Source organism: Oncorhynchus keta, chromosome 14, assembly GCF_023373465.1.
Source record: "Oncorhynchus keta strain PuntledgeMale-10-30-2019 chromosome 14, Oket_V2, whole genome shotgun sequence".
NCBI classification, from domain to species: Eukaryota; Metazoa; Chordata; class Actinopteri; order Salmoniformes; family Salmonidae; genus Oncorhynchus; species Oncorhynchus keta.
Genome location: NC_068434.1, coordinates 12,196,795 through 12,209,514, shown reverse-complemented (window position 1 = coordinate 12,209,514; position 12,720 = coordinate 12,196,795). Strand labels below are relative to the sequence as shown.

At 42.6% G+C, this 12,720-nt stretch overlaps 1 protein-coding gene across 1 annotated transcript in view; it reads left to right on the top strand.

Moving 5' to 3' along the window:
- LOC118371133 (mitogen-activated protein kinase 4-like) overlaps positions 1 to 12,720 on the top strand; it is a 33,006-nt gene continuing 20,286 nt past the window's right edge. Inside the window, exons 1-3 of the mRNA XM_052461112.1 lie at positions 1 to 357; positions 1,674 to 2,116; positions 6,313 to 6,900. Coding sequence (XP_052317072.1) covers positions 6,358 to 6,900 — 543 coding nt within the window. The 5' untranslated portion in view covers positions 1 to 357; positions 1,674 to 2,116; positions 6,313 to 6,357. The remainder of the gene's footprint in view (positions 358 to 1,673; positions 2,117 to 6,312; positions 6,901 to 12,720) is intronic.

Genomic DNA, 12,720 nt, shown 5'->3' with positions numbered 1-12,720 from the left:
TCGGTGTGGGAAGTAACCTATAGGCCGGCTTACCGAAAGAATAAGAGGAACACTCAATCATTCATGGTGCAGCTTTTGTCAGTCTGTGCTTACTGGCTGCGTAGACTACTGGCACAGATCGGAAAGAGTGGTAGCCTAGCCTATTCCTGTAAATACATTATTTACGCAGCAGCGGATTGCTAGGTAGGCTAATATCACCACAATCACGGATACTGGTACAGTCCCGCTGGCTGATTCATTAACAAAAATGAAACAAATATGTTATGTTTTACTTTATTTTTGACAGTCAAATAGACAAAAACACGCATTATTTTTCTGTGACAGGCTGCGATGTTCACGGCGGCATATATTATTATGGTAAGTGCTCTCGCTGTGTTGTGATATCTTGTGCCTTTGTAGTTATTCAATGGATGGGCCGATAGATGTAAAGATAACGCTACACTTGCTGAGCAATAGGCTACTCACTGGCTCATGTTCATTAGCTGTTTTCATGAGTAGTACATTTGGGAAAACACTTAGTTTTACGGCATCTTCTTTTTTTATTTTTATCTTTAGGGGTTTTGAATGTTTTTGTTGCGATATGGGCGTTACAATGTAGCCACAACCACACACAAAGGCAGACGCAGACCGGTGCATTGTACTACAGTAGCCTGGACTATCTCTTAGAAAATGTATGCATTGTTTTAATGGACCCTAATATTATAATAAGGATAATAATAATATTTATTTAAAGAACATGGAATAACAACATTTTCTCACATTTTCTCTCATACTGATGTTTTTTCACACTAACAACTACTTCTACTGCTTATGGAGCTACAGGCTATTGTACAACTGGCTAACACAGACTCGAATGCCTCAATCAACTATGTTTTTTTTAGGAATTATACTTGCGTTACGTAACGACAGAACTATGAAATAGAGGACAGCGCGCACCGCAGGCGTCATATCCATTAGCCTGCCCTATACGTCATTTATAAAGTTAGCCAATACCCTCCATACCTTCCTGTAGATCCAGTGTCAATATCCTCGTTTCCATAGATAGAGGGAAAATAACACAGAACAACAAAGAACATATAGCATAAAACTTGCATAGAACAAGAGCATATTAATTGTGTATTTTACTGAAAGATCACTATTATTATGTGGTAAAAGACTAAAGCTTACATTTGTGATAGTAGGCTTTGACATAGGATCATTCTTGAGCGCATTTACCAGGTTGCAACTGAGTAGCTATTTAAATGTCCAATTGGAGCACATTCATTTAATAAATATCCTGGCCTCAAATATCAACTGATTTAAAACAATAGCAACATTTTGGCCTATGTCATATTGTATCCCAGTAGTTACCTTATAGTCCAAGTTATCATTATATCATATCTAGCTATTAATTCATTTGAATGTACAAAATATTTATATTAAAAATAGGCTTTTTGGTGATGTCTAGATTATTCTTCCACTAGGCTATGCAGCATTTGCTCTTTCTGTTCTCTGCAGCTATTACATTAGATCCACATGTAGGAATCAAATGACACCCAGTAAAAGTAATGTGTCAAAATGAACAGTGTGAATAGGAGGCAACATTTTATCACTAGTTCATATTGAAATGTGACACATAAGATCTTATTTTGCATTTAATGTGTAACTTGCTTCATCTTGGCCCTCCTTCACAGAAGCATCAGGTATGTGATGGTGTCCAGTCCAGAGGGAGCCGGTGCCACACTTCGACTCCACAGGCACAAGGCGGCCGGCAGCTAGATTACTGAGGGATTACACGGACACTCGTTAACTCAATGCCACAAAACCGAGACTGAGTGGGAAGTCTGGGAACATCGACCAGGGAGGGACTGAATGGGCGTTCGGCCAACTGACTGACAGACAGGAAGAGCAGGATCCTCTACAATCTCTGTGAATGTAACTCTCAGCTAATTTCACCAGCGGGAGTTGAGCTGGGATCGCTCCGCTAGGATCAGAGACCAGTGCTGAATGTCTGCCTCTGCCATCCAGCGCATCTATCTGTAGCAGGCACAGATGGTGGGGTGTTGCTATGACAACACTTGCCCTGCACCAGGGTGTGGAGTTGTCCCCTTACTTGCTCTACTGTCTTTGATACGAGGTAGATGGAGACACTGTATACCTATTTATTTATACTTCGTTCAAGAGTGATGCACTCTAAATTCTATGGAGCTCATTCCAGGAAAATCGTAATTGCAATCAAATCCCCATGCATATTCATGTTTCGCCACATGCACAGGATACAACTGGAGTAGAACAGTACAGGATACAACTGGAGTATAACAGTACAGGATAAAACAGGAGTATAACAGTACAGGATATAACAGGTGTAGAACAGTACAGGATACAACAGGTGTAGAACAGTACAGGATATAACAGGTGTAGAACAGTACAGGATATAACAGGTGTAGAACAGTACAGGATATAACAGGTGTAGAACAGTACAGGATATAACAGGTGTAGAACAGTACAGGATATAACAGGTGTATAACAGTACAGGATATAACAGGTGTAGAACAGTACAGGATATAACAGGTGTAGAACAGTACAGGATATAACAGGTGTAGAACAGTACAGGATACAACAGGTGTAGAACAGTACAGGATATAACAGGTGTAGAACAGTACAGGATATAACAGGTGTAGAACAGTACAGGATATAACAGGTGTAGAACAGTACAGGATATAACAGGTGTAGAACAGTACAGGATACAACAGGTGTAGAACAGTACAGGATATAACAGGTGTATAACAGTACAGGATATAACAGGTGTAGAACAGTACAGGATATAACAGGTGTAGAACAGTACAGGATACAGGACAGGATATAACAGGTAAACAGTACAGGATATAACAGGTGTAGAACAGTACAGGATACAACAGGTGTACAACAGTACAGGATATAACAGGTGTAGAACAGTACAGGATATAACAGGTGTAGAACAGTACAGGATATAACAGGTGTAGAACAGTACAGGATATAACAGGTGTAGAACAGTACAGGATATAACAGGTGTAGAACAGTACAGGATATAACAGGTGTAGTACAGATACAGTAACAGGATATAACAGGTGTAGAACAGTACAGGATACAACAGGTGTAGAACAACAGGATACAGGATATAACAGTACAGGATAGGTGTAGAACAGTACAGGATATAACAGGTGTAGATACAGTACAGGATATAACAGGTGTATAACAGTACAGGATATAACAGGTGTAGAACAGTACAGGATATAACAGGTATAACAGAAACAGTACAGGATATAACAGGTGTAGAACAGTACAGGATATAACAGGTGTAGAAACAGTACAGGATATAACAGGTGTAGAACAGTACAGGATATAACAGGTGTAGAACAGTACAGGATATAACAGGTGTAGTACAGGAACAGTAGAACAGTACAGGATATAACAGGATACAGGATACAACAGGTGTAGAACAGTACAGGATATAACAGGAGTAGAACAGTACAGGATACAACAGGTGTAGAACAGTACAGGATATAACAGGTGTAGAACAGTACAGGATATAACAGGTGTAGAACAGTACAGGATACAACAGGTGTATAACAGTACAGGATACAACAGGTGTAGAACAGTACAGGATATAACAGGTGTAGAACAGTACAGGATATAACAGGTGTATAACAGTACAGGATATAACAGGTGTAGTAGAACAGTACAGGATAGGTACAGTACAGATACAACAGGTGTAGAACAGTACAGGATATAACAGGTGTAGAACAGTACAGGATATAACAGGTGTAGAACAGTACAGGATACAGGTGTATACAGGATATAACAGGTGTACAACAGGATACAGGATATAACAGGTGTAGAACAGTACAGGATATAACAGGAGTAGAACAGTACAGGATATAACAGGTGTAGAACAGTACAGGATATAACAGGTGTAGAACAGTACAGGATACAACAGGTGTAGAACAGTACAGGATATAACAGGTGTAGAACAGTACAGGATATAACAGGTGTAGAACAGTACAGGATATAACAGGAGTAGAACAGTACAGGATACAACAGGTGTAGAACAGTACAGGATATAACAGGTGTAGAACAGTACAGGATATAACAGGTGTAGAACAGTACAGGATATAACAGGTGTAGAACAGTACAGGATACAACAGGTGTAGAACAGTACAGGATATAACAGGTGTAGAACAGTACAGGATATAACAGGTGTAGAACAGTACAGGATATAACAGGTGTAGAACAGTACAGGATATAACAGGTGTAGAACAGTACAGGATATAACAGGTGTAACAGGTACAACAGTACAGGATACAACAGGTGTAGAACAGTACAGGATATAACAGTACAGGATATAACAGGTGTAGAACAGTACAGGATATAACAGGTGTAGAACAGTACAGGATATAACAGGTGTAGAACAGTACAGGATATAACAGGAGTAGAACAGTACAGGATATAACAGGTGTAGAACAGTACAGGATATAACAGGTACAGTAGAACAGTAGAACAGTACAGGATATAACAGGTGTAGAACAGTACAGGATATAACAGGAGTAGAACAGTACAGGATATAACAGGTGTAGAACAGTACAGGATATAACAGGTGTAGAACAGTACAGGATATAACAGGTGTAGAACAGTACAGGATATAACAGGTGTAGAACAGTACAGGATATAACAGGTGTAGAACAGTACAGGATATAACAGGTGTAGAACAGTACAGGATATAACAGGTGTATAACAGTACAGGATATAACAGGTGTAGAACAGTACAGGATATAACAGGTGTAGAACAGTACAGGATATAACAGGTGTAGAACAGTACAGGATATAACAGGTGTAGAACAGTACAGGATACAACAGGTGTACAACAGTACAGGATATAACAGGTGTAGAACAGTACAGGATATAACAGGTGTAGAACAGTACAGGATATAACAGGTGTAGAACAGTACAGGATATAACAGGTGTACAGTACAGGATATAACAGGTGTATAACAGTACAGGATATAACAGGTGTATAACAGTACAGGATATAACAGGTGTAGAACAGTACAGGATATAACAGGTGTACAACAGTACAGGATATAACAGGTGTAGAACAGTACAGGATATAACAGGAGTAGAACAGTACAGGATATAACAGGTGTAGAACAGTACAGGATATAACAGGTGTAGAACAGTACAGGATATAACAGGTGTAGAACAGTACAGGATATAACAGGTGTAGAACAGTACAGGATACAACAGGTGTAGAACAGTACAGGATACAACAGGTGTACAACAGTACAGGATATAACAGGTGTAGAACAGTACAGGATATAACAGGTGTAGAACAGTACAGGATATAACAGGTGTATAACAGTACAGGATACAACAGGTGTAGAACAGTACAGGATATAACAGGTGTATAACAGTACAGGATATAACAGGTGTAGAACAGTACAGGATATAACAGGAGTATAACAGTACAGGATACAACGGCGGATGCCGGAAGCGGAATGTTTATATTGTGGGATAATTAAGCTCTGCGGTGAATAGATAGACACTTGTGTTCAGGTTTTTGACCCAGAGGATGATTGATGTTGGTAGAGCATGGCGCTTGTAAACGCCAGGGTAGTGGGTTCAATCCCAGGATATAACAGGGACCACCCATACGTAGAATGTATGCACACATGACTGTAAGTCGCTTTGGATAAAAGCGTCTGCTAAATGGCATATATTATTATTATTATTATTATTATTATTATATTATTATTTATTATATATTATGTACAGTTAAATGTACAGTTAAATGTTTACCTTGGGATCTCTTTCCAACAATGCAGTGATAATAATAATATAGATAGTAATAATATAGATTATAATAATATAGATCATAATAATATAGATAATAATAATATAGATAATAATAAAATAGATAGTAATAATATAGATAATAATAATATAGATAGTAATAATATAGATTATAATAATATAGATCATAATAATATAGATAATAATAATATAGATAATAATAAAATAGATAGTAATCATATAGATAATAATAAAATAGATAGTAATAATATAGATAGTAATAATATAGATAATAGTAATATAGATAACACTAATATAAATAATAATAGAACATAGAATACAACAGGTATATTGATCTATTATCTATGCTATTACAAAATACATTACAATATAAAGTAATTACCATTTTACAGATGGGATTATTATACCTACAGTATATGTATGTTTGATTCCAGTAATTTTATTTGCTTTGTTATCAAATCATGAATGATCCTTTCTGATTTCTAGACCTCATCATGCAATAACCAGTGGACACCAGTAGTCAGCTGAGCCATGGCAAAACAGGACTCCTCACTGTTCCTCCACGGCTTTGACCTGGGGGGACACTTCATAGACCCCCGGCCTCTGGGCAGCGGTGCCACTGGTCTGGTTCTGTCTGCTGTGGACAAGCGCAGTGGCCAACGGGTGGCTGTGAAGAAGCTGGTGATGCGTGACGCGGTCAGCGTGAAGCACGCCCTGCGGGAGGTCAAGATCACACGGCGCCTGCAGCATGAGAACGTGGTGCGCGTGCACGAGGTTCTGGGCCCTTACGGCCACCCGCTGCCTCGCGACCCGGCCCAGCTGAGTGCCCTGTACATCGTCCAGGAGTGCATGGAGACGGACCTAGCTAAGCTGCTAGAGCAGGGACCACTTCCCGGTGGGCACGCCATTTTGCTCTTCTACCAGCTACTACGAGGCCTCAAGTTCATCCACTCAGCCAATGTGCTGCACCGTGACCTTAAACCAGCCAACGTGTTCCTCAACACAGACCAGCTACTGCTCAAGATTGGAGATTTTGGCCTGGCCCGAATCGTTGACCCACACTACTCCCATAAGGTGAGACTACAGTAGGCTGCCATTAGAAGAGAATAGCTAGCTTGGGGTCTGTATTCATAAAGCCTTGCAGATTAGGGCTGATGTAGGATCAGGTCCCCCCTGTTCAGGTCTTCTTATTCATTATTATCTGAAAGCCAAAACGGATCCTAGCCCAGCACTCCTACCCCAAAACGCTTCATGAATCAGGGCCCAGGAGTTACCTTGGTATTATGTGAACAATGGATAAGTAAAGAAATAAAAACAACAGTAAAAAGAAAGTAAAAAATAACAGTATCGATGCTATAAACAGTATCAATGCTATATACAGTATCAATGCTATATACAGTATCAATGCTATATACAGTATCGATGCTATATACAGTATCAATGCTATATACAGTATCAATGCTATGTACAGTATCAATGCTATATACAGTATCGAGGCTATATACAGTATCAATGCTATATACAGCATCGATGCTATATACAGTATCAATGCTATATACAGTATCAATGCTATATACAGTATCAATGCTATATACAGTATCGAGGCTATATACAGTATCAATGCTATATACAGTATCGAGGCTATATACAGTATCAATGCTATATACAGTATCGAGGCTATATACAGTATCGATGCTATATACAGTATCAATGCTATATACAGCATCGATGCTATATACAGTATCAATGCTATATACAGTATCGAGGCTATATACAGTATCGATGCTATATACAGTATCGAGGCTATATACAGTATCAATGCTATATACAGTATCGAGGCTATATACAGTATCAATGCTATATACAGTATCGAGGCTATATACAGTATCGATGCTATATACAGTATCAATGCTATATACAGTATCAATGCTATATACAGTATCGAGGCTATATACAGTATCAATGCTATATACAGTATCGAGGCTATATACAGTATCAATGCTATATACAGTATCGATGCTATATACAGTAGCGAGGCTATATACAGTATCAATGCTATATACAGTATCGATGCTATATACAGTAGAGAGGCTATATACAGTATCAATGCTATATACAGTATCGAGGCTATATACAGTATCAATGCTATATACAGTATCGAGGCTATATACAGTATCAATGCTATATACAGTATCGAGGCTATATACAGTATCGATGCTATATACAGTATCGATGCTATATACAGTATCGATGCTATATACAGTATCGATGCTATATACAGTATCGAGGCTATATACAGTATCGAGGCTATATACAGTATCGAGGCTATATACAGTATCGAGGCTATATACAGTATCGAGACTATATACAGTATCGAGGCTATATACAGTAGTGAGGCTACATACAGTATCGAGGCTATATACAGTATCGATGCTATATACAGTATCAAGGCTATATACAGTATCGAGGCTATATACAGTATCGAGGCTATATACAGGCACCAGTTAGTCGGGCTAATCTAGTTTGTTGGTGATGTGGACACCAAGGAACTTGAAGCTCTCGACCTGCTCCACTACGGCCCATGTCAATGAGAATGGGGGATTTCTCGGTCCTCCTTTTCCTGTAGTTCACAATCATCTCCTTTGTCTTGATTATGTTGAGGGATAGGTTGTTATTCTGGCACCACCCAGCCAGGTCTCTGACCTCCTCCCTATAGGCTGTCTCGTTGTTGTTGATGATCAGGCCTACCACTTTTGTGTCACACAGTTGTGGGTGAACAGGGCGTACTGGAGGGGACTGAGGACTGAGGGGCTCCAGTGTTGAGGATCAGTGTGGCAGATGTGTTGCTACCTACCCTTGCCACCTGGGGACGGCCCGTCAGGAAGTGCAGGATCCAGTTGCAGTGGGAGGTGTTTAGTCCCAGGTTCCTTATCTTAGTGATGAGCTTTAAGGGTACTATGGTGTTGAACGCTGCACTGTAGTCAATGAATAGCATTCTCACATAGGTGTTCCTTTTGTCCAGGTGGGAAAGGGCACTGTGGAGTCCAATAGAGATTGCATCATCTGTGGATCTGTTTGGGCTGGATGCAAATTTAGTGGGTCTAGGGTTTCTGGGATAATGGTGTTAATGTGAGCCATTACCAGCCTTTTAAAGCACTTCATGGCTACGGACGTGAGTGCTACGGGTCTGTAGTCATTTAGGCAGGTTGCCTTACTGTTCTTGGGCACAGGGACTGTGGTGGTCTGCTTGAAACATGTTGGTATTACAGGCTCAATCAGGAACATGTTGAAAATGTCAGTGAAGACACCTGCCAGTTGGTCAGCACACGACTGGAGTACACATCCTGGTAATACGTCAGGCCCCGCAGCCTTGTGTATGTTGACCTGTTTAAAGTCTTACTCATGTCGGCTACGGAGAGCGTGATTACACATTCGTCTGGAACAGCTGATACTCTCATGCATGCCTCAGTGATGCTTGCCTCGAAGCGAGCATAGAATGGATTTAGCTCATCTGGTAGGTTTGTGTCACTGAGCAGCTCTCGGGTTAGAGTCCCGCACCTTGAAAGCGGCAGCTCTGCACTTTAGCTCAGTGCGAATGTTGCCTGCATGGCTTCTGGTTGGGGAATGTATGCACAGTCACTGTGGGGACGACGTCCTCAATGCACTTATTGATAAAGCCAGTGACTGATGTGGTGTACTCCTCAATGCCATTGGAAGAATCCTGGAACATGTTCTAGTCTGTGCTAGCAGAACAGTCTTGTAGTTTAGCATCTACTTCATTTGATAACTTTTTTATAGACCGAGTCACTGGTGCTTCCTGCTTTCATGTTTGCTTGTAAGCAGGAATCAGGAGGATAGAATTGTGGTCAGAGTTATCAAATGGAAGGCGAGGGAGAGCTTTGTATCCGTCTCTGTGTGTGGAGTACAGGTGATCTAGAATTTCTTTCTCTCTGGTTGCGTATTTAACATGTTGATAGAAATGAGGTGAAACTGATTCAAGTTTCCCTGCATTAAAATCCCCGGCCACTAGGAGCGCCGCCTCTGGGTGAGTGTTTTCCTGTTTGCTTATTTCCTTATACAGCTGACTGAGTGCGGTCTTAGTGCCAACATCTGTCTGTGGTGGTAAATAAACAGCCAAGAAAAGTCTGGATGAAAACTCTCTTGGCAAATACTGTAGTCTACAGTTTATCTTAAGATACTTTACTTCAGGCTTGCAAAATCTAGAGACTTCCTTAGAGTACGCTGTTGTTTACAAATATGCACAGACTGCCGCCCCCCTCGTCTTATCGGAGTGTGCTGTTCTATTCTGCCGGTGCAGCGTATATCCAGCTAGCTGAATATCCATGTCATCATTCAGCTACGATTCCGTGAAACATAAGATGCTACAGTTTCTGATGTCCAGTTGGTAGGATATTCGTGATCATACCTCGTCTAATTTATTGTCCAGTGATTGCACGTTGGCAAGTAATATTCACGTTCATGGCAGCTTTCTCACTTGCGGTCTGCGGATCTATACGAGGCACCCCGCTCTGTGTCCTCTGTACCTGCATCTGTTTCTCTTGCCAATAACTGAGATGTTGGCCTTGTCGGATGTCTGAAGTACATCCTGTGCGTCCTGCTTGTTGAAGAAAAATGTTTTTGCCTAATCCAAGGTGAGTGATCGCTGTCCTGATATCCAGAAGCTCTTTTTTTTCCATAAGATATGGTGGCAGAAACATTACATACAAAATAGATTACAAATAATGCAAAAATAAACACATAATAGCACAATTGGTTAGGCGCCCGTAAAACTGCGGCATTTTTAGACCAGCTCCTGACCCGACATGTAAATGGAGATATAAAAGAGGAGGATACCACCGGTTGATTTAAGACTGCAGGATGTCTGCACTTATTCACTGTCGGGTCTGTTATAGCCAGTGCTGCTGGAGTTGAGCCGGTGCTTTCCTTTCTCATTCCACTTCATGGACTGCTTTTAGAAATCAAACAAAAAGGTTTCATTCTACCAATTGTTTGTATTTGCAGTTGTGGCACACAACTCAAAACCAGAAACCACCATTGGTGGCTGGAAACTGAACGCAATTAGCATTATCTTTATGTTTCACAACAAATGTACTTCATTCCCAAACGCTACAGCATTCACCCATACTAGGCTACCTGCTGGCCCAATGCTCTAACCACTAGGCTACCTGCTGGCCCAATGCTCTAACCACTAGGCTACCTGCTGGCCCAACGCTCTAACCACTAGGCTACCTGCTGCCCCAAGTTGCATGGCCCAACGCTCTAACCACTAGGCTACCTGCTGGCCCAACGCTCTAACCACTAGGCTAACTGCTGGCCCAACGCTCTAACCACTAGGCTACCTGCTGGCCCAACGCTCTAACCACTAGGCTACCTGCTGGCCCAACGCTCTAACCACTAGGCTACCTGCTGCCCCAAGTTGCATGGCCCAACGCTCTAACCACTAGGCTACCTGCTGGCCCAACGCTCTAACCACTAGGCTACCTGCTGGCCCAACGCTCTAACCACTAGGCTACCTGCTGGCCCAACGCTCTAACCACTAGGCTACCTGCTGGCCTAACGCTCTAACCACTAGGCTACCTACTGGCCCAATGCTCTAACCACTAGGCTACCTGCTGCCCCAAGTTGCATGGCCCAACGCTCTAACCACTAGGCTACCTGCTGGCCCAACGCTCTAACCACTAGGCTACCTGCTGGCCCAACGCTCTAACCACTAGGCTACCTGCAGGCCCAACGCTCTAACCACTAGGCTACCTGCTGGCCCAACGCTCTAACCACTAGGCTACCTGCTGGCCCAACGCTCTAACCACTAGGCTACCTGCTGGCCCAACGCTCTAACCACTAGGCTACCTGCTGGCCCAACGCTCTAACCACTAGGCTACCTGCTGGCCCAACGCTCTAACCACTAGGCTACCTGCTGGCCCAACGCTCTAACCACTAGGCTACCTGCTGGCCCAACGCTCTAACCACTAGGCTACCTGCTGGCCCAACGCTCTAACCACTAGGCTACCTGCTGGCCCAACGCTCTATCCACTAGGCTACCTGCTGGCCCAACGCTCTAACCACTAGGCTACCTGCTGGCCCAACGCTCTAACCACTAGGCTACCTGCTGGCCCAACGCTCTAACCACTAGGCTACCTGCTGGCCCAACGCTCTAACCACTAGGCTACCTGCTGGCCCAACGCTCTAACCACTAGGCTACCTGCTGGCCCAACGCTCTAACCACTAGGCTACCTGCTGGCCCAACGCTCTAACCACTAGGCTAACTGCTGGCCCAACGCTCTAACCACTAGGCTACCTGCTGGCCCAACGCTCTAACCACTAGGCTACCTGCTGGCCCAACGCTCTAACCACTAGGCTACCTGCTGGCCCAACGCTCTAACCACTAGGCTAACTGCTGGCCCAACGCTCTAACCACTAGGCTACCTGCTGGCCCAACGCTCTAAACACTTGGCTACCTGCTGGCCCAACGCTCTAACCACTAGGCTACCTACTGCCCCAAGTTGAACCATTACCCGGTCTGTTTTTTCTTATTGTGGATTAGGCTCTGAGAGATTCATCTGACAGTCGACTTCTCTGCTGTGCTGCTTTATTGTTGTGGTGGAACACAGTGTGTTACACCAGCAGGTCAGTGAGGGCCCAGTGAAGGGGAGCTTTGTCCTGGCCGGGCCCAGGCCCAGAGATCTGAGCACGGGGCAGCAGGGTGCAGACAGGGAAAAGAGATGGATCAGGCTGTGAGCAGGACAGGAATAACAGACTGACCAAGAGTGTTGCCAGAATAACAATGGGCAATGCTGTGTTCTGGGGATGGTGAAATCAAACAAAAAGCTTCTATGCTGCTCTTATGCAGTGGAGTGTGAGACAGGCCATCTACAG